The 27,043-nt window shown below is 45.4% G+C and overlaps 1 protein-coding gene across 1 annotated transcript in view; it reads right to left on the bottom strand.

The window, feature by feature from the left end:
* The window catches only part of Tbc1d22a (TBC1 domain family member 22A), a 327,374-nt gene that overhangs the window by 129,754 nt on the left and 170,577 nt on the right, over positions 1-27,043 (bottom strand). The window contains exon 10 of the mRNA XM_005335015.5: positions 14,025-14,100. Coding sequence (XP_005335072.1) covers positions 14,025-14,100 — 76 coding nt within the window. The remainder of the gene's footprint in view (positions 1-14,024; positions 14,101-27,043) is intronic.

A 27,043-nucleotide genomic window follows, 5' to 3' on the forward strand; every position in this document is an offset into this window, starting at 1 on the left:
TAACACGGGGTGGGACTGGGTGCTCTCCACATCTGCAATTCAAACATTTAAAGGGAGCTGAAGGCATTCCTTGTTCTGGAAATGCCCTGTGCAAATCAGGTGAGGAGAGCACCTCAGGCCCCGGAGCCACCCTGAGTGGCCCTTCCAGGCTTCCCAGGCACCAGAAACTGCAGCCTGACTCAAAGTCACCAGGCTCATGCACCTCGTGTCCAGTCACAGACTGTCACTTGCTGGGGACACATGGCACATGACTCAAACAGCAGCTCTGTGTCCACACCTCATCTCAGCCTGAGACAACCCATGGGCCCATCTGTTCCCATGGACATAGCACCATGGATGCTAGAACCAAGCTAATGAGTGACGACACAAGTGCCCCTGAGCCTGCATTCCTTCTGCTTCCTGCCAGCTGTGTGCACACCGGGCTGCTCTCACATGTCCTCAGCACAGAGCCTAGGCCACCTATGCAATGTGGAGCAAGAGGGCAGTTCTCTACTTATGGCTGGAGTATGCTCCAAGGAGGGTCATCGAGAGGCTCCTTAGCAGAGCTCAGAAGGGGGAAGGGGACCATGAAGTAGCAGGTAGTGGGATCTGACAGCCCTCAGCCCCACACATGCAAGCCCTCACCAACAGAGTCATATAGGAGCCCTGGATGAGAGGTTCAAATCCCTCCTGCGGCTTCCCCATGTGTACTCAGGCAAGTCTCAGCCTCCAGCCAGTCATCACTTTTGACCTCAAAGTCACTGTGAGGATAACATATGGCAAAGGACATGAGTGACTCAGTCGAACATGGGAATGTGCGCAAGCTCATGCAACAGTGTGCTCTGTGGGACCTGCGCCCTTCCCAGGCACCCACATTTGGCTGGGTACAAGAACTGACTCCTGATAAATATATGAAGGGTGTCCACTATTCAGTGGAGACCACCAAGGTTCTCTGTCTGGGGCAGGATGGCTTAGGAAGTCATCAAAGGGATGAATGGTATCATCCCAGCTCACTGATCCTTTCTATCCCCCTTAATAAACTCTGCAAGTCTGTGCAATCCAGACCCTACTGGCCTCCAGAACCACCAGGGGTGGTTTCCAGCATCCCTAGGCCTCAGGGAGGCAGTCCAGGGCTGCAAGCCCCTCGGTATGGTGAACTTCATGTCAGAACTGCAGCTCATCTTTGGAGGGCAGCAGTGCCCAGAACAGGAGCACGGGTGTCTGCTGCATGGTACTGGCTCAGGTCAAAGGCAGAGTCAGGCTGTGGCTTCACCAGGCTCAGGGTCCTAAAGGTCCTGGGCCCAACCCCACAGTATCCCTTAGCGCAGATCTGGCCAAGGCAGGTTGTATGAAAATAGCACCTTTATTTGTCACAGTCTCAGTAGGATAAGGTCCGGGGGGCAGTGGTGGAGGGGTGGGTGTCCTTCTGGCCTCATCAGGGCCTGTTTATGGGGCGGCTCTGGGCCTTTCTTCTCACAGACTCCTAGGGCCTCAGGCCTGGCCGGAGGAGGTCAGGATCCAGGGAGGTCTCCCGTCTCTGCACCTACACCATCTCCTCCCGCCCCAGCACTATCATGTTTCCAGTCTGGATCTTGCTGCAGCATTGGACAGAATGTCCTGCCCCATGTCTGGCTGCAGCCCCTGCCCCATCGCCTTCCTGTCACACCCCAAGGGTCTTGGCAAAGAAGACCCGAGCACAGTGGAGAGGGAGGCCAAACCTCGCGGTGATGAGGATGCATGGCTGCAACACAGGACTGGAACATGAAGCCCAGGTGCAGGCCCACCCCACAAGCTGAGGGCCACCAGACCTGCAGCTGAGGGCATGAGGAACCCGGGGACAATCACAGGTGAACCTCTGAACAGGGAACAAAGTTGAAAAGATGTGGCCTCCAGTGCGTGGGACCAGAGCTTTTCCTAAAGAACCAATGGTGGTGAGATGGGAAGGTGAAGGACCTACGGAACAGTGGACTGCCTTTACCTGGACCGCGCTGGCTGGGACGTGCCCACCTACAGGCACTACCTCCTGTGCAGTGCTTCTCATGGTGAGGAAGGTAAAATGCTCACACCTTCTCTGCAACTCGGAGCCATGAGCAGAAACAATGTGGGAATCATTCCAAAACCAGACCACGGCCTCCATTAACAGAGACTACCAAGGAGGATCACTCAATCTGGAAGCCTTCACTTACAGTTCAGCTACCTAGGCTCAGCTTGGAAATAAAGCCAAGTGCAACTGACAGCATGGAGGGTCACAAATGTTCATCACCAAGAAGAGGAGGCTCAGCAAAGGAAACAATCAACCATGTGAGAGAGATCCCACGGAGGGGGAGAACATCTCTACCACACACACATCAGACAGAGCACTAATCTCCAGGATAGATAAAGAATTCAAAAAACTTAAAACCCAAAAAATAAATAACCGAATTAATAAATGGACTAAAGAACTAAACACACTTCTCAGAAAAATATATACAACCGGACAACAAATATATGAAAAAATGTTCAACTTCTCTAGTAATTAGAGAAATGCAAATTAAAACTCTAAAATTTCATCTCACTCTAGTCAGAATGGCAATTATCAGAAATACAAGCAATAGTAAGTGTAGGCGAGCATGTGAAAGAAAAGACACTTTGCTGGTGGCATTGCAAACTGGTGTGACCACTATGAAAAACAGTATGGAGATTCCTTAGAAAACTTTGAATGGAACCACCATTTGACCCAGCTATCCCACTCCTTGGTCTATACCCAAAGGACTTAAAATTAGAATACTACAGTGATACAGCCACATCAATGTTCACAGCAGCTCAATTCATAATAGCTAAACTATGGAACTAACCTAGACATCCTTTGACAGATGAATGGATAAAGAAACTGTAGTACATGTACATAATAGAATATGACTCAGCTTTAAAAGAGAATAAAATCATGGCATTTGAAAGTAATGGATGGAGTTGGAGAATATCGTGCTAGGTGAAGTGAGTAAGCTGATAAGTGGATGCTGATCCATCATGGGGAAGGGGGCGTGGGGAGAATGGAGGAACTCTGATTGGGCAAAGGGAGGGAGGGGACGGATGGAAGGGGAGCGGACATGGGTGCAGGAATGATGGTGGAATGAGACAAACACATTACCTTAGGTACATGTATGACTGCATACATGGTGCTACTCTACATTGTGTACAACCAGAGAAATGAAAAGCTGTGCTCCATTTGTGGACAATGAATCAAAATGCATTCTGCTGTCATGTATAACTAATTAGAACAAATTTTTAAGATTTTCCCTATCTTGAATATAGTGGCATATTTCGACCTTAATGATTATTGAATAAATGACACATACTGCAAAATAAAAAATAAAAAATGAACAAGAGGAGGAGGCTGAGTACTGAACCACCCAGCCTTGCATGTTTCAATTCAGAACACTCAGGTGGCCACAGGCCACGCTTGAGCACCAAGGGTAAGATGGCAGTTGTGGTTCTGCCAACCCACTCCTGGCACCTCTCAGGGTTCCAGGGAGTTAAGTGTGGGGCAGTGATACCCAGTGGCCAGAGCCTGTGGGGCGAGCACTTCCCCTGCTGCACTCCCTGCAGGGCATTGGCAAAGAGGGAAGCAGGGAGCCCGCTGGCCCCCAGTGCACTGTGACCGACACCCTACACTTGCCAAAGGCCATGAAGTGAGCCCGGTGGGTGACTGATGGTCGCAGGCTGCCACTCTTCTAAGACTGCCGAGTGCAGGCTAGAGAAAGACCTCTTGGCATGACAGGCAGCATCCTGTCTTCTACTTTAGGGCAGAATGCCCCTAGCAGTCACAGACCAATACCCATCAGCACGAGGTCTTAAAACTGTGCGATCCTTCTCTCCTGCAAAGGATTTAAGTGCGAGCTGACCTGAAGGCCACTTGCCCCAAGATCCTCCTGGGACACTGTCAGCCCAAAAGCAGGATAAAAGCTGTTCCTTGGCTTTTTAAAAAAGAATCCCTCTCACTTGCTCGAGAGGAACCACTGAAAATTAGCTTAACTGGGCTTCACTGGGAGGCATGAGAAAGAGCAGCAGGGAAATGCGATAGGGGTGAGGCCCAGGAAGGAGCCACAGACTTGTCCAGGCCCCACTTGGCATGGAGATGTGGCCTGATTCCCAGGTCCTGAGACAACAGCATGGGACCTGAAAATAAGGAACCAGGACGGGAATTTGCAGCAAAAGTTGGTGGAGCAGCAGGCAGGGAAAAAGCTCTGGCACTGGTGGACCCCAGGCCCTCAGAGGTTGTCAGGCCAGCATCCCATAATCCTCTGGCTGTGTCATCTCCAAGTCAAGACTTAAGAGCCCATGTGGCTCAGAGGGACAGCAGTGCCTCCTTCAGTGACTCTAACTCTGAGGTATGGGAAATATTCCAAGACTGTCTCTCTAGATCAAGGCTCAGCAAGCAGGAGACAGTCTCTATACTCAGAATGACATGTTTGGGAGCAGAAGTCAACAGATCAAGGGGCCACGAGAAGTGGGGCTGAACAGGGACACGAACCATAAGATAAGACAATCTTCAGACACCACTATGGTTTATATTTGGAAAGTCCCCCAAAGTCTCAAGTACTCAGAGGAAGGGCTTTTGGAAGTGATTAGCTTGTGAAGGTTCCGACCTGATCAACAGATTAATCCATTTGGTGGAATAATCCATTGATAGCTGGTAAACTTCAGGGAGGAGGGACCTCATTGGAGGAAGCAGAAGGGCAGAGGCATAACCAGGTAGGATCCTCACTCACAGCCTTCCTGGGCCTCCCACGTAGGGGAAAGGACTGGGGAGCACTCCCACGTTCAGATCATCCCAGGATGGACAGTGCTGGGCGCAACATGGAGATCATCTGGGCTACAGGGAAATGAAACCAGAGAGGCAGGACTCCTGAAGTGGGAACAGCACAGAAGCACCTGATGGGCTCCATGAAAAGCCACCAGGGTGCACACAAAGACCTGAGAACAGCCTGATGGATGCTGGCTACTGCACCCACCATCACCAGCAACAGCATAGCAACCCAAGTTCAGATGCAGGGGTGGACCTGCACATGCACCACATTTATTCTGAATACATGGCACCCAGGAACATATTCCTTATATATCATTTTGTGAGTTACACTGCTAAACTTCCCCTATTTCTTTGATTTTTTTTGTACCATAGAATGTACCCTTCTTCCCAAAGATGCAATAAGACGTCCGTTTAGATTTTCGATTGAGAGTGCATTATATCAACTTTACTTGAGGTGCTATGACATCCCATGCCACAGTGAGTGCTCACCTGGGTGCCACAGGCCTCAGACTATAGAGGGTCTGTTGAGCCAGGATTGCCATTTAATGAACACCAGTAGGCAGTCATCAGTCATAGCAGGGAACAGCCACATCCAATGGGGAAGGCCACAGGCGGACAGGCCTGGGGACAAGGCTGTGACGAAAGGAGCCCAGGATGTGGGCATTCAGCCCGAGCTGGCACAAGGGGCTTCCCAGAACATCAGCTGGGCTCCTTCCCAACAGGTCCTCAATTACATGTGTGCTTTGCCAATCATCATACTCAACTGTCTCAAATGAAATGCCACTATGGCTTCCAATGTTAGACCAGCCACCCCGGGGCCCAGTGAGGCTGCGTGCTGCGGGGAAGCGGCCACGCTGAGCGCTCCACCAGCCCAGGCTGCTGATGGACGCTCTGCTCTCCAACAGCTTACCTCGTAGGAGTAATAAAAATATTTTCACTTAGGCAGTAATAAAGCTGAATCTAGTTTACTAGCTGTAACTGAATTCTATTTTGAAAGAATAAGTCAATTTTAACCTCACAATGTAGTCATGACAACTTTCAGAAAAATTTCATTAAAATCACATTTAACCTGAATTAAAAGCCCAAGAAAGGGAAATTGTACAAGTAGATAAAGCCATTTTAGACACAGAGGTAAGAGTATTCTCCAGTAACAAATTCCAGAATTTTCTTCCTTGAGGGAGAAAGTATAAAATGTTGGTAACAATGGCCACTGTGGTCCTTGGTCCCTGGGTTTGGCCAGGCATCCCTGCAGCTGAGAGGAGCCAGCCTCAGGAGCCAGGGCCAGACCAGGGACCCCTGCAGCTCAACAAGGTCCCGCGTTGAATGAACCCCCACAATTCCCCCACAGCTGGCTGCCTGCTGTGGTTAGGCAACAAAGGGGGCCACGCCTGCAAGAGGCTTAGAACACACCATCAGCACTGTCACCGGTCATGTGTACTGACTTCCCACCTCACACTAGGCTAGCACACACATTAAGTGAAAACTTTTCTCCTTTTTTACAAAAATGCAAAAGTCAGCAAAGCAAATCTATTGCAAATAAAATATGAACTTGCAAAAAAAAAATGGAGATGCACCAGGCAGGCTGCCCAGAGCCTAGGCTGCGACTGCCCCCTGCAAACAGTGTACAAGGCAGGCCAGCGGTGCTCAAGGACCATTCCAGTGAGGCCACACAGGCTCCACCCTCTCCTTTCCTGCTCTAGTCCTCAGATTACTTGTACTTACACTAAAATAAATAAGTAAAGCATCATTATTTCTCTGAAATTCTAATTTAACTGGGCACTCTGCTTCATTTGCTAAGTCTGATATCCTGAACCCTTAGAGGCCATGGGGATGCAACCATCAGGCGGGCAGGGAACATTACCCCTATTTTTCCTTAAGGCTTCAAGCACAAGCACAGTCTGAATAAGAAAAGTGAGAAAGTATATTCCTGCAGGTCCGTTTCCAGGGAGCCCAGGCGTCAGCTTCCATGCTATGGCAGAAACACCTTGGGGTGGGGGTGGGGGTGTGTGTCACACCTACTGATGACCTTAGTTCAGACTGGTCATCTGGATAGTTGCTCCAGCCACCCCACCCACCACCACCAGGGCCTCTCAGCCTTGAGTGCCCTCGGAACAGCTTGAGGCAGGGCCACTAGAACTGGGCTCCGGGAGCACCATCCCAGCCCACCCCCTCCCTGAAGCCACACCCACAGTCCCTGTGCCACAAAAAATAGTGCCCCAGGTTTCTCCATGGAGCCAGGGTCGCCCCCAGTGGGATCACTCTCAGGTGTGAAGCAGTACTTTAACTCATTTTAAGTCTTCTGAACAAGAAAACAAGAATGGACATGACCTGACACACCTGCTGAAGCCAAATGCTTTCAAATATTTTTTTAAATACTGAATTAAGTTCTCCTTGGTTTCACTCATCAAAACATGTGGCAAATACTTCATCTACACAGACCTCATCAGTGCCACAAAAAATGCAAGACCCTGAACACAGGTGGGGCTCCCAGGGTGGGCAGTGGCCCGGTCTTCCACTCAGGAGCTCCGACTGCGCCATCAGCAAAGCCAAGCCTGGAAGCCAGTTCTTCTCTGGTTGTTCTACCTCAAGGACAAGAGGGATCACATGACCCAGGAGGTTCAGATTAGACATAATAGACATGATGACCACAAAATGTATAGATACTTCATGAGGATTTCCTGCAAAAATGTAAAATTTCACATTCAAATATACATAAGCATTCCAGATGTCACCAGGAGGGAAAATCTCATCATGTGCTTTACAAGTTGTGTTTCTCCCAGTCAGCTGGAGTGTGGTTGGAGAGTTAACATGTATTTATCATTGCAGCAATGAATTACTAAGTAATTAGTGAAAAGTGTTGATTCTATGCAAAAAAAAAAAATCCTTTAATAACCAGATAACAGACTGACAGTTGATACAAACATTGTAGGCAGGTAACCTTAGAATGAACATCATATCTTCTCTGAGCTACAACTGCTGTCACAATTTAAATGACAGGGAGAATGGGACAGAGCAGACGATATTCTAATTCTGCCTTCCATGGCGCTGTTGGACACATGCCCTGCCATAACACACAACAAAGCAAACTTTAAGACACATTTAATTTTTAATCATTAAATTCCACTTAGTCATGAGCCTTGATTCAGGAATTTTTCAGAAAAATTATTCTTCCTGAACAAGCATTAGGCCCTTAGAATTTCCCTACTTACACATTTGATAAGATTATAAAAATGAATCAAATTTTGTATAAACTCCAGATTTATGCTGCTGTCTCTGAAGTCTTTTCTATAATGGTGACCACAGTGCTCACCAGCAGCACCCACCAACATTGGCCTCCTATGGAGGCATTTCTCTGTCCCCCACTTCACTGTCATGATGGGATTCAGGCTGGCCAATGACACCCAAATGGGCATCATGTGCCAGTCTCTGTGAGAAACACCTCCCTCCAGCACAGGCACTGGATGAGAATATTCTTGACAGTAGCTCCCTCAGCCTATATGCCACAGTGGGGGCAGGACAGAACACAGGCCCAGCCAGGTCTCAACAGTCACACTGAGTGAGAAACAAATGCTGCTTCAAGCTGCTGAGATGGAGAAGCAAGCCTGGGCCTGACTCAGACCCCTTACCCAGCCATTCCAAATCTGACCAGTGTGCACACCTGATGCAGTCCTGGTGCCAGGTCATGTGCTCAAGCAAGGTATGAGCATTCAGGTCTAACCTGCCATGCAGAAGCAGACACAGCATGCACAGGGTCTGGCAGGAATGAATGCGGGTCACCAGAGTGGAGGACGCCACTATTGGCAAGAAAAACAGGAGGACAGGAGGAGAGGGGGCACTAGCAGGCGCAGGCACAAGAGGACAGGTGGACTTAAAACACTTTTCCAAAAGGAAATGGCATGGCACCTCATGCCAACACCAGCATACCTGCTTCTTCCTAAGTGGCCTTCACCAGCTGTGGCCCACCCCTCTGCACGCCCGTTTCACGAAGGGCGCTGGAGTTCTACAGGCCCAGGAGCAGTCCAGAGGCAGATGACAGTACCAGCAGCACCCTGCTGCAGAAGCAACACGTCTTCACACCACACGGCACCACCAGGAGCTATCTGACTTACCACAAGTGCCTTGGTACGTCGTGCCCAGTCAACTCTGACAGGAGGTGGGGTGCTGAAGAGCCGAGGGGTGCTGGTATGCATTTCCCAAAAGAACTGGTTCTAGGCGTAGCCTTGACCCAAACATCTAACCCACCATGACCACCATGGAGGGACTGGCAAGTTCAAAAGCCAGGGAGGGAGGAGGGCTGGAACCACCCCCAATTATAAGAGCTGTTTCTACTCAGATATTACGTTTCTCTACTCAGATGCAAGGTGCCCCCCAAGAGCTCATGTGTAAGACCACGCAAGAGTTCAGAGGTGAGGTGACTGGGTCCTGACAGCCTTAACCTCATCCGTGGATTAACCTGCTGATGCAAATCAACTGGGTGGTAATGAAGACTGGCAGGGTGTGGCTGGAGGAGGTGGTCTCAGAGGTGTGCCTTGGGGGTTCTATGTTGTGAGCTTCCTGGTGTGATGTTCCAAGGTGCTTTCCTCGCCATGCCCTTCCGCATGATGTCCTGCTCCGCCCACGGCCTACAGCTCTGAAGGCAGCTCTCTATGGACTAAGACCTCTGACACTGTGAATGCCAAATAAACTTTTCCTTCTCTAAAGTTGTTCTCATCGGGTCACAACACTGAAAAAGCTGACCAAACACCAAGTGATCCATTTCTTCTAAAAGAAGAAAAGAAAAAGTGTTTGATCAAGAACCCAAACAAACAGAAAACGTGTTAGGTGGGGTTCTGCCAGTACCATAAATGCCAGAACCCAGCCCCTCCCTCAACCCCACCCATGTTACTTTGTGAGTGCTGCTGGCTGGGATGGAGTCCCAGTCCTCTGACCCCCGGCTTTGACCCCTGCCTGCATCCTGCCCTCCCACCAGCAACCCGAGTTGTCCCAGGAGAATCTGATCCTGAAGATGGGGCAGGAGGGGCCTGTGGGAAACACCTGGACACAACAGTGTTCCTGTGCACCAGAAACCGCTGCTTGCATGCCCAGACACAAGGAAGTGCTACTCCGCAGAAATGAGACCCTGGCCCAGCTGATTCTAAACTGACCTAAGAATCAGCTCCTGTGAGGCAACTGATGGTCAGACACAGGGTTCTGCTATGGACACAGCTGCCATTCATCCAGGAAATCTCAATTCCTCTCAATGACCCACTAGCCAATGTCCTGACCTATGAGATATCAGACTTAATCTCAGTCTTTCCATATCCTGGAAAGGGCCTTGTCTTTCTTGTGGTGATTTATCTGGGTCTGTCCTTTCTTTGGCAAACTTAGGGTACTAGACGATGTGCCTCTCCCCACAGGCTGACCTGGGTGGGTGGTTTGCCTGCTTACAGGAATCTGAAGTTCACAGGGACCATTCCCTAGTTATGCTGCAAGGGAAGTTCACATGTGGCTTTATTGCTTTCCTTCTTGATTTATACAGTTTCTTGGAGGCAGTGTAAAACAATTCAGATTCAGATGTAATCCTGAAATACCAAATTCACTTTTGAAGGATACCTTTGGTGGATATAGATTCCAGGGAAACAGTTACATTCTTTCTGGATATTGAAGATACCCTCAGGTACATTCTATTGAGAAGTCAATTCTCAATAAACAGCTATTTTTAGGGAAGCATTATTCTTCTCTGATTGCTTTGAGAATTTCTGTGTTTAATTAAATTCACTTTGATGAATTTCCTTTAATTCTCCCCAGGATTCACTGGCCTCTAGAATCTGTGAACTTCCATAATTTTGGAAAGAGGTCATTCATCATTTCATCACACTTTCCTTAGTTCTAAAACCCCAGACTTTCTAATTACATCCCTACACTACTTACTTTCTGCATTCTCATATTCTTAACTCTCCAAGTTTCACTGGGCTATTTTCCTCTAATCCATTTTCTAGTTCACCAATTTTCTCATTAGCTGTGTCTAATGTGTTAAGCTTGTCCATGGGATTTTTATTTTTTGGTTACCATGTCTTTTAATCCCAGAAAGTGTTTTGGGTGATTTTCAAAATCTCTTATGCAAAAACCATATGGTCACCAATTCCCGCAGATACTTTCAAACTTCTTTCTTCCTACATAGGAAGCACAGTGGTTTTATAGTATGTGCCTAAGGATTACAAAAGCTCAGGTAGACCTGGCTGTGTTATCTTTTTTCTCTCACTTAAGGAGTCTTGAATGTGCAATCAAGGTCATTTCATTTGAAAAGAAAATATTTGTAGGAACAATTTAAGTTCTGGGACGCCCTCCTGAAAAGAGGTTGTTTTTACTTTTCACAAGCCTTCTGAGGAACTCCAGTGCAGAAACTCCACAACCCTGGTCCTACACCGCCTGAACCAGAGGCTGTGGGAGTCCTGGGAGCTGAGAGGCTCGCACCACAACCCACATCTCACCTTTCCACTGTCAGGAAGTAAAGGGGCATTTGCTGATTCCCTATTCCAAGTAAGCCAGGTTTTACCAACTTGCCCAGAAGACGGCCCAGACTACAACACCCTTTAGGGTTATTCTTTCAGCCTGGGTGCTGTGCTTCTCTCCTGAGGTTCAGGTACTGTGTGGTCCAAGAAGTACTTGTTTCCTTCATAGCAGTTTGATGATTTTTAAGAAACTTCTTTTCTTTTGTTTCCCTTTTTGTTTGTTTGACAGCTCTTAGTTATTTTCAGTGGGAAATTTGATTGGAATTATCTAGTCTGCCTCTCTAAAAGTAGAAATTCCTCCTCTTACCTTCTCCTCCAATTCTTAATTACATGGCTCCAGTCACTATCTCTCACTATGTGGGAAACTCCAATTTCTGCCCCAAGATTACAGGGGAAATCCTGGACTTCTCACCAGCCAACTGCCCCCCTGCAATGGTCTCTGCTCCCCACCCAGTGCCAACAAAAGGCCCCTGCCCACTCCTACCACACGGCTTCCATGAGGAACCAACTCTCTTCCGTCAGGCACCACACCTTCATGTGCACAGAACCCTAGAGGTTAAGGATGCAGAGCAGCGCTGCTCGAATTGGGAAACTCTTGAAAGTGCCTCTGGTTCATCGTTGGTCACTCATTCCCCACTTCTGTACCCTTCCCCCCTAGACAGGTACCCACTCTCCGGTGGCTTCCTGCCTACATCTTCACAGTGTCACCACCACTGGAACACCAAGATTCCTTACTTTGACCCTGCAGAGCCACGTAGCTCCTTTTCTGAATGAGCCACACCTGGACCAATCCACTAACCCTCACCTTTCTTTACTTGCAAGTCCATGAAGAGTTTTCCCTCACCAAAGTGTCAAAATTTTCTGAAATAAATACTTACTTTCCCTGAAAATGCAGAAATGAGGCAGTGGACTTTTTATAAAGCAAATTTTTTCTTCCTAAAATAGTCTGCCCTTAATAAAATCTTTGAGGTCCCCAAAAAAGTTCCAAGCCCACAGATTCTTTCTCCTAGTGCGATGATATGCAGAAGAGTGATCTCCAGAGCCACGGCCCTGGTGCTTCTCCAGGTGCCTGCTGGAGGCAGAGGATCCCTACCAGGGCCACTGTGGCAGGTTCCAGACCCTTCCTTCCGGAAAGCTTGGGTGTCCTCATGTTTAGGACAACACAGAAGTTCTTTAAGGTTCCACAAGAAGAATGGGAAGCAACAAGTCAGACAGCTCAGCGTGTGGAAGAATGAACCTCCTCACTGTGGAAACAGACCCTTTAAGAGCACAGGGTGAAGATGCCACACTCAGAAGCGATGCAGAGCTGGACGGATGCTCTACCGAGGACAGGTCCCAATGGGCTGCTGTGATGGCCATTTCAAAAACCACCCAACAAATCTGCATCCTGCTTCTTTCTGAACCACAGAACAAGAGAAAATCAATTCAAGTATTTCTCCAAATGCAGCACTGGAGCAGATGAGCACTGGCCACAGCTCTCCAACCTCCAGGAAAATATAAAGTGAGCCTTCTGAAAGGCACAGGAGGAAAAGAAGAGTGTCCTAAGAATGAGTAATTCACATCCACTACGAATTATAATTCAAAGAACTAAACAGAACGGCAACACTCATAAAACTGCAGGTTGAAGGAACAAAATCCAAGCACAGTCAAGCGCGATCTTACTGTTGTGTGTACAATGTATGAACATAATGTACTGACAGAGGCAAAAAAAAAAAAAAGAGCAGTATTTTGAATAGATAGGTTGAAAAGTACCCAAATATAACACTGAATCAAATAAAGTATCATTGGAAGAACTGTATAAGACTTCATAATATGGAAATGAGGCAATAACCATCAGCCACAGAGCTAGAAATCAGACTCCATCAGGAAACAGAATGGAGTTTATAATTTGCATGGCTCCACTTTATAATGTCATTCAGGAGCTTCCCTCAGAAGCCTGTGATGACAGGTTTCTCTGCAGCAGGTCCAGTGAGGGCACTTGCACGTGCTCACAAGTCAAACTGCCAAGTCCAAGTTTCAAACAAAGTACAATTTCTCTACATCCAGGGAGATGATTTGCCAGGCTCACCTGGGACGCTCTGTGAAAGCACAAGTCTCCTGGGCCGCTCACCACGGCGGGCTGGTGTCACATGTACTCCTGGTTCTGCTTGGCATCACTTTGTTAATGCTCTGTTCATTAATTTAACAAACTATCAGGAGAATACGCCTGGAACGGGTAGCATTATCTCCCAACTTTCATTTAATTAAACTCTGCTAGTGCAATATGACAGTCAGCACATCAAGGGGGAATTATTTTAAGGATGAAGGTAAAAAGTATTCGAAGTCCCCACTTAAACGTGGAAGCATAATCTAAAATTGCCAGAGAACACACTATAATTTTTCTATAATATTAAAAGATGTTATTTCCAGACTTGGTAATTAATTGGATTCCATGGAGAAATTACTCTAACTTCCTTGATAGCAAAAGCATGCACAAAGCCAGGGAAGAGAGTGCCAAAGGACATCCATAAACAGCCGTCCCCAGCTCAGTGAGGAGCAAGGCTGCCTGCACAGAAGGCACTCACATCATTCCTGCCACATGCCTGAATCCTGACCACCACACTGGGTGAAAGGGGCAGGGCAGGTTCCTGGAAGGATTCACAGGGATGAGCCCCAGCAGGCTGGGTGCCACTGTGTCCTGTCCCACCAATGTCCAAGGCCACCTCCCCGAGCCTTCAACCAGGCCTCTTCCCACCCTCAAAGAGGGGCAGCTCAGGAAGCCAACTCACCGTCAATCCGGCTCACGAGTTCTTCCAACATCTTCACTTTCATTTGAATCCCAGGTTGGGCAAAGGTGTAGTTGTCCTAAGGGAAAAAAATAATGTGTATCATGTGCATATAAAATAAAACTTGAGTTTCCAAAAAGGAAACAACTTGAGAGTAGTGAATGTTTCACAACCTCACCAATCCATAAGCCGCTAGATTTTAACCTGAGAAACGGGGACAGGAGTGCACACAGCAGCATGCCAGCGCCTCGCGCATACCTCAGGAATGTGGAATGGTGCGCTGCTGTGTGTAAATGTAAGATATTTACATTTAAGTTGAACAAGCAATTTAAATGTGTAGCTCATCCCTCTCCTGGGCTGACCACCTCCCTGGTACCAGAACAGCACACACTCAGCCTGCCAGGGGCAACTTATGGATCTTCCCAAAAATTGAACTCTCAGAAGTGAGGGTGTCAGAGGCTCATGTCAATGGATAGGACTTCCAGGCCCTAAAGAGGCCTCATTCACTCCAGTGAGACCTCAGCACTTCACCAGCTGAGACAGAGTGGCAGCAAAAGGTAGGGAAAATTATAAGCTTGAATGCATCTGAACCAAACAGGCATAAGAAATTTTGGTCCTAGACTTCAGTTCCTTTGAACGTATCATTTTTTGCTCTGAATTTAGAAAGGTTAGCCTATTCTCCTAGGCAACTAGGTAACAGACCAAGGTTTATTTTTAAATCTGGGACACATTTATACAGTGTCATCTAACCTCATGGAGGAATTTCTAATGAGCCGGGTTGAACAGCACAGCTGGTAGAATTAAGGATGACAAACTAGAGAGTGGTTTGCAGCCTCAGGTGCAGAGAGGCCGTGCAGATTATCTAATGTCCTGTTCTGACAAATTTCAGAGCCATCAGGAGCACTCTCCAGCAGCCCACAACCTCCAGGGCTGTCCCAAGAGAACACCTGAAGGAGCAGGTGCCTCACAGTAGACTGTACTGAGCTAAAGCACTGTGCATCTCCTTGACTACCCAGCTAGCTGACCAGGGGCCTAATGGCTATGCAAACAGCAAGCTGAAGAAGCTGAGGGTGACTCTTGCCCCAGACCTGGGGTCTGCTTCCAATCGGAGGGAGCGTAGCTGGTAACTCTCCTGTCCTCTACCTCCAGAAGCACCTCTCCAAGGAGACAATCCACTACACCCAGGAACAAATGGCCTGGGGTGCAGCCCCCCATTGAGTCTCAGAGTTAGCTACTCCCTGGAGGCTCTACTCCACAGGAGGACAAAGGTCCAACTGGCTGGGAGGCCAGCCTGGACAGCTTTGGGACTCATTCAGCTGGATCACAATAAGATAGGTCAAGCCACCTCATTCATTAGGAATAAAGTTATTCTTTGGTCTCTCTCTCTCTCTCTCTCTTTTTTTTTTTTTTTCCAATTTGTTCAAACCCAGGGATGGAAAATGGGTTGTTGAAAATCCAAACAAAGAGAAAAGAACAACACCTAGAGTCTACAAAAAGAAAAAGGTTCCTATTTCAACAAGGCCTACCAACACTACCCTGGCAATCTGACTGTAGGCTGGAGCAGGAAGACCACAGACGCGACCAGGTCCAAAAGCAAAGGCACATGCTTGGGAGGGCTGTACCCGGCAGGGTGAAGCACAGGCGCCTGGCTGGGCACTGGCTGGGCCTGCACTGGTGAGTGAGCCCAAGGGCCAGGAAGCCTTTAAGGGACCCATCAAAGAGAGAGAACTAGAGCTGCAGATGCCAGAGGTAGACAGCTGCGCGAGAAGATGTGAGGAGAAGGGCCTCTCAGGGGAAGCACTGGCCACACTGGCCTCCACCAAGGCCTCCAGGCAGACCAGGGGCTCACCTGGGGCACTCTCTCCCAGAAGCCCTCCACCCACCAGCACCCCAGGCCAGAAAATAGCACTCAGAAAACATCTGCTGTGCGAGTACATGCACAGGCAGCCAACGGAGAAAACCCAGAGCTGAACACTGGCAGAAAGTCAAGAGTATAGACATTAATATCACGCCCTTCACAGAGGCAGCATGCATATTCTTTCAAACTGAGATCTTTATTTGGGGTCTTCTTTTAAAAGGGGGCAGATTACAAAGCACTTCGTTTGGAGGGAAGGAAGCAGATCTCTGGACTTGGCAGCCTTCTTCGAGATGCATTACAGAAACAACGCTGGCATCAGCAGACAGGGCCCAAGGGGACCCCATGCACCTGCACCTGCTGCCCTCCAGTGAGCTGCCCTAGCCACAGCAATGGCACTTCCCGACTCTTCAGAAGAACAAACCTTTCCAAGAGAGCATTTTCCCCATATATATATATATATATTTTTTTTTTTTGGTATTGTCCCAAGAGAGCATTTTTAGGAGAGTGGACATAAGCCTCCTGGTCAGCTCAGCTGGAAGGGCCCAAAGCACCCCCTGCTAGACCTGCAGCTCACAGTCAACATCTCTGACAAAGCATCTCCCACCTGCACCAGAGAGCCACCTCCCCATGGCCTCCAATGCCCTTCCTGGCCAACCTCACCTGTCGGCAATCTGTTCACTGAACACTTACTGATGTCTCCTATGTGCCAGAAAATTAAGTCCCGAGTATCAATGCTTTGGAAAGTACTGGAATCAGCAGGCCTGGGTGCTGCCCCTGAACAGTATACAGCCAGCCAGTCCCTGTCTGGCATCTGGAAACCTGGACAGGGTGAGTCTCAGCACTCCCTAACCAAGAGTGGCTCGCTGTGCCTAACCACACGTTGTGGCAACAAACAGTGCCTGCTTGACTTCTGGGAGTCTGGAATTTGGGTGCACATCAGGCAGAGTCCCCAGTAATACCTTGAGCCCTTCCTTTGTGTTGTCATGGCCCACAGATGGGGTAATTAAGCATGTCCTCTGTGGCTCCACAGGGAAGGACTTCAGAGCTCCTGGTTTCCACTGGACTCCACCCTATTCCCTCTCCTTCAGCTGTGAGTATAGCTCAGCTGATCCTGTGAGCCATCACACCAGGCTGGGTCTGGGGTCCTGACACAGCAGGGAGAAATACAGGCAAAGTAACTTCCATTCCCAGAGCTGGCGATCTGCAGCTAAGCAAACACCCATCACACACGTCACGCAGCACACGTGTGGAACTAACTGTGCTCCAGGTACCTTGCTGTATGGTACAGAATTGGACTGACCTGGAAGACCACTCTGAGGATTCGGGGCCTGGGCTGAGCTGAGAACGATGGTTCTGAGTGAGCAAAGAAGGGAGCACCGTATGGCAGTACCACAAGGGCCCTTGGGAGCACAGCACATTCAGGGAGGGAGGAAGGCCCAGCAGCCAAGGGCCCATCCAGAAGCCAGGAAAGGCAAGAGAAAGCCACTCAGCTGGTAAGAAAGATGCAAAGCCGTCAAGGAGTTAACGAGGTGGAAATGGGGGGCAAGCACCATGGTTACAGGATTTGTATCTGAAAAGACGCTCTGGCTGCACAGCATAGAAACTGCAGAAAAGGACCAAAGAAGATGGGGACACTGGTCATGAAACAACTGCTGTAACCTAGGTAGAAAGATAGTAAGAACACGGCACTGGCTGAAGGTGTACCCAAATTGTCCAAGCCATTTCCTTCTGACCTAGGCTAGAGGGGTTTCTGAACTTGAATGTAGGACTTCACATTTATTCCTATTAGGTGTTTAGTAGATTGGTTCTCGGCTGGCATTCTGGGTAGCTAAACTCAATCTGAATCCTGATCATGTCATCTATCACATTAGCTGTCCCTCTGAGTGTGTTGGCTACACTGATACTGGCAATGTCTTCATTGTAGTCTCTGAGAAGAGGGAAGGACAAGGACGGGGCCCTGTAACACACCTCTCAGAGGCCACAGCACAGCAGAGATACAGTATACACACAGCCTGGTTTCACTCCTGGCTTTTCCTGCTAGCTTAATTTCTCAGATTTTCTGTTTCTCATCCATACACTGGAAAGAGAAATGCTCCTCCCAAAGGCACTGGGGTATTAGATGAGTGACCTCCGACAGTGTCTGACCCTAGAGTGCCCCAAGCTCCTGTCCTAACTCCCATGCTGGTGCTGGCCACGGCCCAGCAATTAGGACTGAAGGCTCCAGGGGCCATGACAGAGCAGCCAGTGCTCCTGCTGCAGACGACCTCAGAGGCAGGCAGGCAGACAGACAGGCCACACACGTGTGTGCAGACCCAGGGTGACCGGGGCACAGAGTCGGCTAACAGTGCCCAAGGGCTGTCTGTCATGGAATGCATGTCCTGGTCCGTGCCTGCAGTGTGGCCCAGGGTGTGCCCCACAGAACATGGCTGAGCCTGGCACAGAGAAGACTGTGCCAGAGGGTTTGAGGTAGAGATAGGAGGAAGCACAATTCACTCAGCTTGGTGGCCCACTCGACCCACTGAGGCGGGTGGGGTCTCTGAGCAGGCTGGTCAGGAGCTGCAGTGAGACCTGTAAGGCTGCCCACCTACCCCTGCCTTCTTGTCAGGCCCCAAAGATCTAGACCCAGCAGAGGTGGGCACCGGCCCAGCCCCAGGGGTGTACTGACCAAAGCTGCAGAGCAGATGCCACCCCACACAGCCCCAAATGCCTGACTCCGGCCTCCAGAACATCCCACTGAGAGCTCTGCAGCAGCCCCACCCCAACAGCACCGACCTGGTCTGTCTGGACCACAGCCCCATTGACACACTGGCCACTCAGTCCCACCTCACAGTGTAGTAGGGAAGCTGGGAGCTATGTCAGCCAACAGCCGCACCAGGCCACTCCAGCTGGCAGCTGGGCAGGCAGCAGGAGAGGAGGGTGGGCAAGCCCGCCCCTGCTGGCTATGAGGGGTACTCAGCCCACGAGGTGAGGAAGGAGGGCAGTCTGGCAGACAGTGGCCCCCATCTTTGTCCACAGCCCCAACCTCCTGAGCAGAGGCAGCTCTTCCATAGGCTCCCTGTACTTTCATGCTCTGGAGGTACTGGCTGGCCTGTGGACAGACACACCTACACATACATGGGGCTTTTTTCTCATTTTCAACATTTTTATGTAATTTTTACTTGGTCTTTTGAGAGTTAAAACTTCTTGTTTATTGTGTTCTTTTGTTTGTTTCTCTTTCTCTCCTTTCTTCTCTAATAGCCCATCTCTCTTGCTCTCTTTATTTCTTTTGTTTTTTTTAATTTATTTTTCTCCTCCTTCTTTAAAACCATCACTTACTATAAACGTTCTTTTATCCTCCTACTACATTTCCTTTTCCCTACGTGAACTGTTATTTTACTGTCTTTTAGAACGGCTTGGTTTACATGATTCCTGCCTCACCATCAGCTATTAGTACTGTGTATGGCAAATGTCACTGGCTGTTGACCTGAATGCCAGGCCTACTTTGTGGCTATTTATCGCAGTCACTGTGGCAAGTGCTGACCATGCCGTTCCTGCTTTGATGGCAATTAGTATCACAGTCGTGGCAGTAGAATCTGGTAATTAGTTCAGTGACGCCTTCTGCCCTGCGGCTGCTTCCCTCCTTTCCTGTGAGTGCTGGAAATCTACTGGGACACGAGGAGTTCACAGGCACTGACTCTCTGCTGCTGGGCTGCATCTAAAACCCCGCCAAGAGACAGTGTGACTGGCTCCACAGACAAACTGACCAACTCAAACTTCAATAAGAGCTGTGGAGACAAAAGGCCCAAACCAATGACTGACCCCAAGCAGAAAGAGCTGGAAGTGGGAGGACCTAAGGTCCACTCCTGGACATCCACTCCTACGGTAAAACAGAGGATGGCCACACTACAAAGGGTCTCCACCTGGCTGCTTGCACACCCAGAGAAAGAGCTGCTAGGGGAAGGAGAGCAACCACAGAGGCTCCCACAGACCCTACTGCACACAACACCACTGCTGGATGCCCAAGAAGGAGCCCACTCTCGTGTGACCTAGATGGAGAGCGGGATTCTCAAGCTGTGATACATTGTATCAGAATAGATTGATAATCACCAAAGAACTAGCAGGGAAACTATATTGCAAACCCCACTTGGAAATACACTGAAAACTGCACAATACCCCAATACACTAGAACCTATCAGAACTTCCTGGACACTGTGAAGGCAGTTCTAAGAAGAAAGATTATAACTAAGAAAGTCAGACAGGGCCCAAATAAACATTTCATGATTCATCTCAAGGCCCAGAAAAACTAAAACAAGCCAATCTCAAAAGCAGCAGAAGAAAGGAAATAATTAAAATCACAACCAAAATAATGAAAAAAATAATACTAGAAAGGATCAGTAAAACAAAGAGTTGATTTCTTAAAAAGGTAAAAATTATGGTAGGTGGGTGCGGTGGCACATACCAGTGGCCCAAGAGGCTGAATGCAGAAGGCTCATGAGTTTAAAGCCAGCCTCAGCAAAAAGCAACTCACTAAGCAACACAGTGAGACCCTGTCTTTAAATGAAATACAAAGTAAGGCTGGGATGTGGGTCAGTGACTGAGTTCCCCTGAGTTCAATCCCCAGTACCCCACCTCAAAAAAAAAAAAAAAAAAAAAAGATAGGTAAACACATGACCAAATTAACTAAAACAAAAAGAAAGAAGACCCCAAATCAATAAAATTAGAAATGAAAAAGGAAAAATCTCCAGAGACATCAAAGAAATCCAGAGAATCATTAGAGACTGACTATTTTGAAAACTTCCACTTGAATCAACTGGAGAACCTGCAAGAAATGAATATCTTTCTAGACACATTGACCTGCCAAAATTAAATCAAGAAGATATGGAAAACATAAGCAGACCAGTAACAAGCAATGACAGGGAAGTAGTAATAAAAAGCCTTCCAACAAAGAAAAGTCCAGGGTCAGATGGATTCTCAGCTGAATTCTACCAGACTTTTAAAAAAGAACTAAGGCCAATGCTCTCAAATTATTCCATGAAATATAAAGGGATGGTACACTTCCAAATCCATTTCTATGAAACCAGTATCACCTGTACAAAAATCAGAAAACGGACACACTGAGGAAAGAAAACTACAGACCAATATGCCTGATAAACTCAGATGCCAAAAAAAACTTAATACTAACAAATGATATTTACCAACACACTAAGAAAATTATACATCACAACCTAGTTCATTTCATTCCAGGAATGCAAGCATGGTTTAACATATGCAAATCAAAAAATTAAATACATCATGTAAACAGAATTGTATGTAAAAATCACAGTCATCTCAAGAGATGCTGGGAAGGCCTCCAAACAAAATGCAGTACAACACCCATTCATGAATTTTTTCAAAAGGCTATCTATAAAAAACCTAAAGCCAATCTCATATTGAATGGGAAAAAATAAAGTATTTTCTTTAAAATCAAGAGCAAAGATTATGGCATTTTGCAGGCAGATGGATGGAGTTGGGGAATATCATGCTAAGGAAAACAACCAATCTCAAAACACCAAAGGACAAATATTTTCTCCAGTATGTGGATGCTGACCCATAAAGGGCAGGGGTTGGGGGTTACCAAGGGAAGAATGGAGGAGCTTTGGATTGGGCAGAGGTGAGGGGAGGTGTCTGGGGGTGGGAAATATGGTAGAATGAGCTGGACATCATTACCCTAGGTACATGTATGATTTCACAGGTGGTGTGACTCTACATTGTGTACAACCAGAGAAATTAAAAGTTGTGCTCCATTTGTGTACAATGAATCAAACTGCATTCTGCTGTCATATATAACTAATAAGAACAAATAAAAATTTAAAAATAAATAAGTAAAAGCAACTGCAAAACAAGACAATGATGTCCACTACTCTTGTTTAATAAAGTACTAGAAATTCTAGCGAGAGCAATTAGGCAAGAAAAGAAAACAAAGAGATAAAAATGAAGAAGGAGGAGGAGGAGGAGGAGAAGTAGTAGCAGCAGTTAGTAGTAGTAGTAGTTGTCGTCATCGTCATCAAAACATCACTGTTTGCATGCGATATAATCCTATACTTAGATCCAAAATGCTCCATGAGGAGACTGCTAAAATTAAGACATAAATTCAACAAAGTAGCAGTTACAAAATTAACATACAAAAATTGATAGCTTTCCTATGTACCAATAATGAACCTGCTCAGAAAGAAATGAGGAAAATAATTCCATTCACAGTAGCATCAAAAAAACAAAATACCTAATCTCTAATCTAACCAAGAAGATAAAAGATCTTTGTAGTGAAACTTACAAAATATCAAAGAAAGACACTGAAGAAGATATAAGATAGACCACCCAAGTTCATAGATAAGTAGAATTAATATTGATAAAATGACCACAGCACCAAAAAGCTTCAAAGAAACCCCCTCAAAACACCAATGACATTCTTCACAAAACTTACAAAAAAAAAAAAAAAAAGGACTTAAAATCATTTGGAAGAACTAAAGACCTATAAGTACCACAGCAAATTCTAAAGCTAAAAAAGGTATGCTGGAAGCACCATCATACCGGACTTCAAACACAGCTATAGTAACAAGCACTGTATGGTACTTGTCTAATAACAGACAAACAGACCAATGAAACAGGTAGAAGACAAAGAGATAAATATTTATAGTGATCTGATCCTTGACAAAGATTTCAAAACATTTGCTGGAAAAACGACAGCTTATTTAACAAATGGTGCTGGGAAAACTGGTTATCCATATGTATAAGAATGAAACTAGACCCTTACCACACACCCTGCATGAAATTTAACTCAAAATGTGCCAAAGACTTAGGAACTAGACAAGAAATCATGCAGCTCATAGAAGAAAATGTAGGGTTAATACTCCAACATATAGGCAACTACTTTCTCAATAGGACCCCAAGGTTCAGGAAATAATGCCAAGAATTAATAAACAGGATGTCATCGAATTAAAAAGCTTCTGCACAGCAAAAGAAACAATAAAGAATGTGAAGAGAGACTCTAAAGAATGGGTGAAATTCTTTGCTAGCTACTCTGACATGGGATTAATATGCAGAATAATCAAGAACTCAAACACACACACACACACACACACACACACACACACACATACACACACCCCAAAAAAACAAAAACCCAATTGATAAGTGGCCATATGAACCCAACAGACATTTCTCAAAAGAAGAAATACAAATGGCTAACAAATGTATTTTAAAACATTCAACATCTTTAGCAACTAGGTAAATGGAAATCAAAACTATACTGAGATTTCCATCTCACTCTAGTCAGAATGGCAGCAATCAAGAATACCAACAATAATAAATGCTGGGGAGGATGTAGGACAAAAGGAACACTTTATACTGTTGTGGGATTATAAATTAGTACAACTACTATGGAAATCAGTATGGAAGTTCCATAAAAGACTAGGAATGGAACCACCATGACCCAGCCAAACTATTCCTTGGTATTTATCCTAACGAATTAAGGTTGTCATACTATCACAATACATGCATAACCATGTTTAGAGCTGCAAAATTCATAATAGCCAAATTACAGATCTTTCCATCAATGGATGAATGGATAAAGAAAATGTGGTATATATACACAATGCAGTTTAATTCAATCATAAAGATGTATGAAATTAAGCCATTTGTAAAGAAATGGATGGAGAGCATTATGTTAAGCAAAATATGTCAAACTCAGGAAGTCAAGGGTTGTATGTTTTCTCTCCTTTGAGGAGGCTAGGGAAGATAATGGAAAAGAAAGGTGGAATGGGGAAACTAGTGAAAACTAAAGGGAGACCAGTACAGTAGAGGAAAGGGACCCAGGGAGGGAGGGAGAGAGAGGATGCTACTGACCAAACTATATTGCTGTATTACGTGCATGTATGAATTATAACAATGAATGTACACTTATAATGAACCAGAAAAATAAAATGAAAGAAAAGAATCTCTAATTATAAACTATGGGTTTCAATTGGTAGGAATATACCGTATTGGCTTAAAAATCATAACAAATGTGCTACACTAATGAGAGGTGTCCATAGGGGAAAAAGGATTGTTGAGGGAGATGAAGGAGTACATGGAAAACACCTGCTCTAAGAAACAGTGTATTAAATTTTCAAACATTCTTACTTTATTGAAAATAAAGTGGAAATAAGAAAAGTGAAGGCAACAGAAAATAAATAGCCAAATGACAACCTAAATCTCGTCTATACAATCACACTGTACACATTTCATGAATGTACATTAACTAAATACACAATAAGTATACAAGAAAACAAGCTTTCTATAAGAAACACTTTAAATAGGACAGAAGCAGATCAAAAACAAAGAGAGCAGCTCTAGATCACCAATGTTAAGGAATATGAAAAGGCTTCGTTACATCAGATGAGCCAGACCTCAAGACAGACTTATGGCCAGAAGCAAAGACAAATGTGTCACTGTCAATAAATCACACACACACACACACACACACACACACACACACACACACACTCATCAAGATAACACAATCATCCTATATGTGTACACACTTAATGACCAAGGTTCAAATATGTGACACAAACCTGGCAAAAGTAAAGGAAGACATGCATCACCAGTTATAGTAAGTTCAAAAGTCCTCACTCGGTAACTGACCAAAAAAAAAAAAAAAAAGTAGACAGAAAACCAAGAAGGATAGAGAAGAGACACCATCGACCAGAATAACCTCACAGAGACCAAAAAGTCCCCCAACAAACAGAAGGCATGTCCTTATGAAGGACTCATGAAAACCAACACAGTCCATGTGTCAAAAAAAGACTCAATTTAGTTACCAGTATAAGAAATGAAAGATCTCATTGTAATAAGTTTCTGTCGGTTTTTTAAAAATATTTCTTAGTTGTAGTTGGACATAATACCTTTATTTTACCTATTTATTTTTATGTGGTGCTGAGGATCAAACCCAGGGCCTCACACATGCCAGATGAGCACACTATCACTGAGCCCAATCCCAGCCCTCTACTGGTTTTAAAAGAATAATTTGATATGCAGTAAATAGCAAGATATCAATAAATTAGACAACCTTTTAAAATGGTGATATTCTTTTAAAAAATTACAAGAGAGGAAACAGAAAAACTGGATAGCCCTAACCAGAGCAGAAATTGAATTTATATTTACGCACAAAAAAAAAAAGAAAAATTCCAGGCCAAAATGCCTTCACTATTGAATTTTACTTAATATTTTAAAAATAATTAATACTGATTTTAGCAGAGTGTGGTGACATACCCCATAATCCCAGAGATTCAGGAGCTTGAGGCAGAGAAACATAAACACAAGGCCAGCCGCAGCAACTTAGTGAGACCCTATCTCAAATAAAAAGTTAAAAAAGGCTGGAAATGTACATGTAGGAGATGTAGGTGTAGATCAGTGGTAGAGTGGCCCTGGATTCAATATCTTGTACTCAACAAAGAAAAACCTGATCTTACATTAACTTATTCAGAAATTACAGAAGCACTTTATGAAGCCACCATTTCCCTAATGCCAAATAGAAAATGACATTAGGAAAAAAGAAAACTATAGACAATTATTTCTCCTGAACAGGAGGAAACCATGAAAATCATTAAAAATAAATTATCAGAAGAATCCAGAAATATATAAGAATGCTGTATTTTTATGACAAAAATGACAAAGTAGGATTTATCTCAGGACAAAGTAGGTTTATAGCAAGAGTGCAGGTTGGCTTAGCCTTCAAAAACTAATCCATACCCTTCACTACATTAACAGAACAAGGAAGATTACACCATTTCAATGGGTGCAGAAAAAGCATTTGATAAAACAAGAATTGTCAGTTTTCAAAAAAAATCTCTGTAATCAATGATGTGTCTTCCTATTCTTCATCTCCTATGTATCAATAATTCTATTATCATCCTTGATTTCCATTATATACCAAGGATTCTTCAAATATAAAAATCTACCACACCCACACCCCCCAAAAACAGGGTGCCTATAAAATATACAGACCCTTTGTCGACAAAAAGACAACAGTTAACACTGAACTTAAAGGTAAGAGCCTGGACACTTTACCCTGTCCAACAGTATCTATAAGAAAGCATAAATGTCTTTTCCCGTTGTGTCTAACAACATTGCATTTGAGGTCCTTGACAATACAATACATCAAGACAAGAAATAAAAGCCAAATTTATTTGCAAGAAAGAAGAAATACCCTCCTTACTTGTTGATGACATCCCAGTATACACAGAAAACTTGAAAAACTCCTAGAATAAGTGGGTTTATTTTGAAAACTTACCTGGAAAAAATGAAGTGTATATTATATTTCCCAAAAGTGGACACAACAATATTTCTTATTCCATGTGCTCTTTTAGGATGTGACCATGCCACCCCTACGTCAAGAGGTACAGTCTGATTGCCTTCTCCTGGAATCTTGGTAGGCTTGAGTAGAGTAGACATTACTTCTCAGTCACAACAGGAGCACAATATATGATTTATTAGGCTCATTCATGACAAATTAATCTTATATTTTGTTGGAAGATCTCACTGACAGCCTTGATCCATAGGGAAAAAGTCTGACTGTCCTAAGGCCATCATGCTTTTAGGACAGCAAGCCACATGGAGAGGGTATGTGTGAAAATCATGTAAGATTAGGCACCAGATCTTTAAATGAAGGAGAGTCTGGTGATTCCAGCCCCCAAGAATCATCTTGTGGTCAACCTTCAAGTCTTCCACCTGAGCCTCCAGACACTGGTGTACAGACAAGCAGTCCATATCCTCTCTGACTGAAACCCAGACCTACAGAATCTATGGGGAGGGAAGACAGAAGGAAGAGGAAGAAAAAAAGAGAGAGAGAAATGGAGACGTAAACTCAGCAAGTCTGGGAGGATTTGATATGAAATTATAATAGCTAGAAATCTATTCTAGTTTTTAAAAATAAGTTGTTTTTCATATACCTATAGTAAAAATACCAACAAAGCCATCCTAAGTAAAGCAGTATAAAAACAAACAAAATATTTACAAATAAATTTTAAAAATATAAGCCAAACCCACATGTGGAGACTACAAAATATTTGTGAGCACAAATTAAAGACTATCTAAGTAAACAAAACATCTTGGTATTTCAGGAGCAGGCAATAAATTTTTAGTCAGGATGCAGAAAACTGCTAACCAC

This window comes from Ictidomys tridecemlineatus, chromosome 6 (assembly GCF_052094955.1).
Source record: "Ictidomys tridecemlineatus isolate mIctTri1 chromosome 6, mIctTri1.hap1, whole genome shotgun sequence".
NCBI classification, from domain to species: Eukaryota; Metazoa; Chordata; class Mammalia; order Rodentia; family Sciuridae; genus Ictidomys; species Ictidomys tridecemlineatus.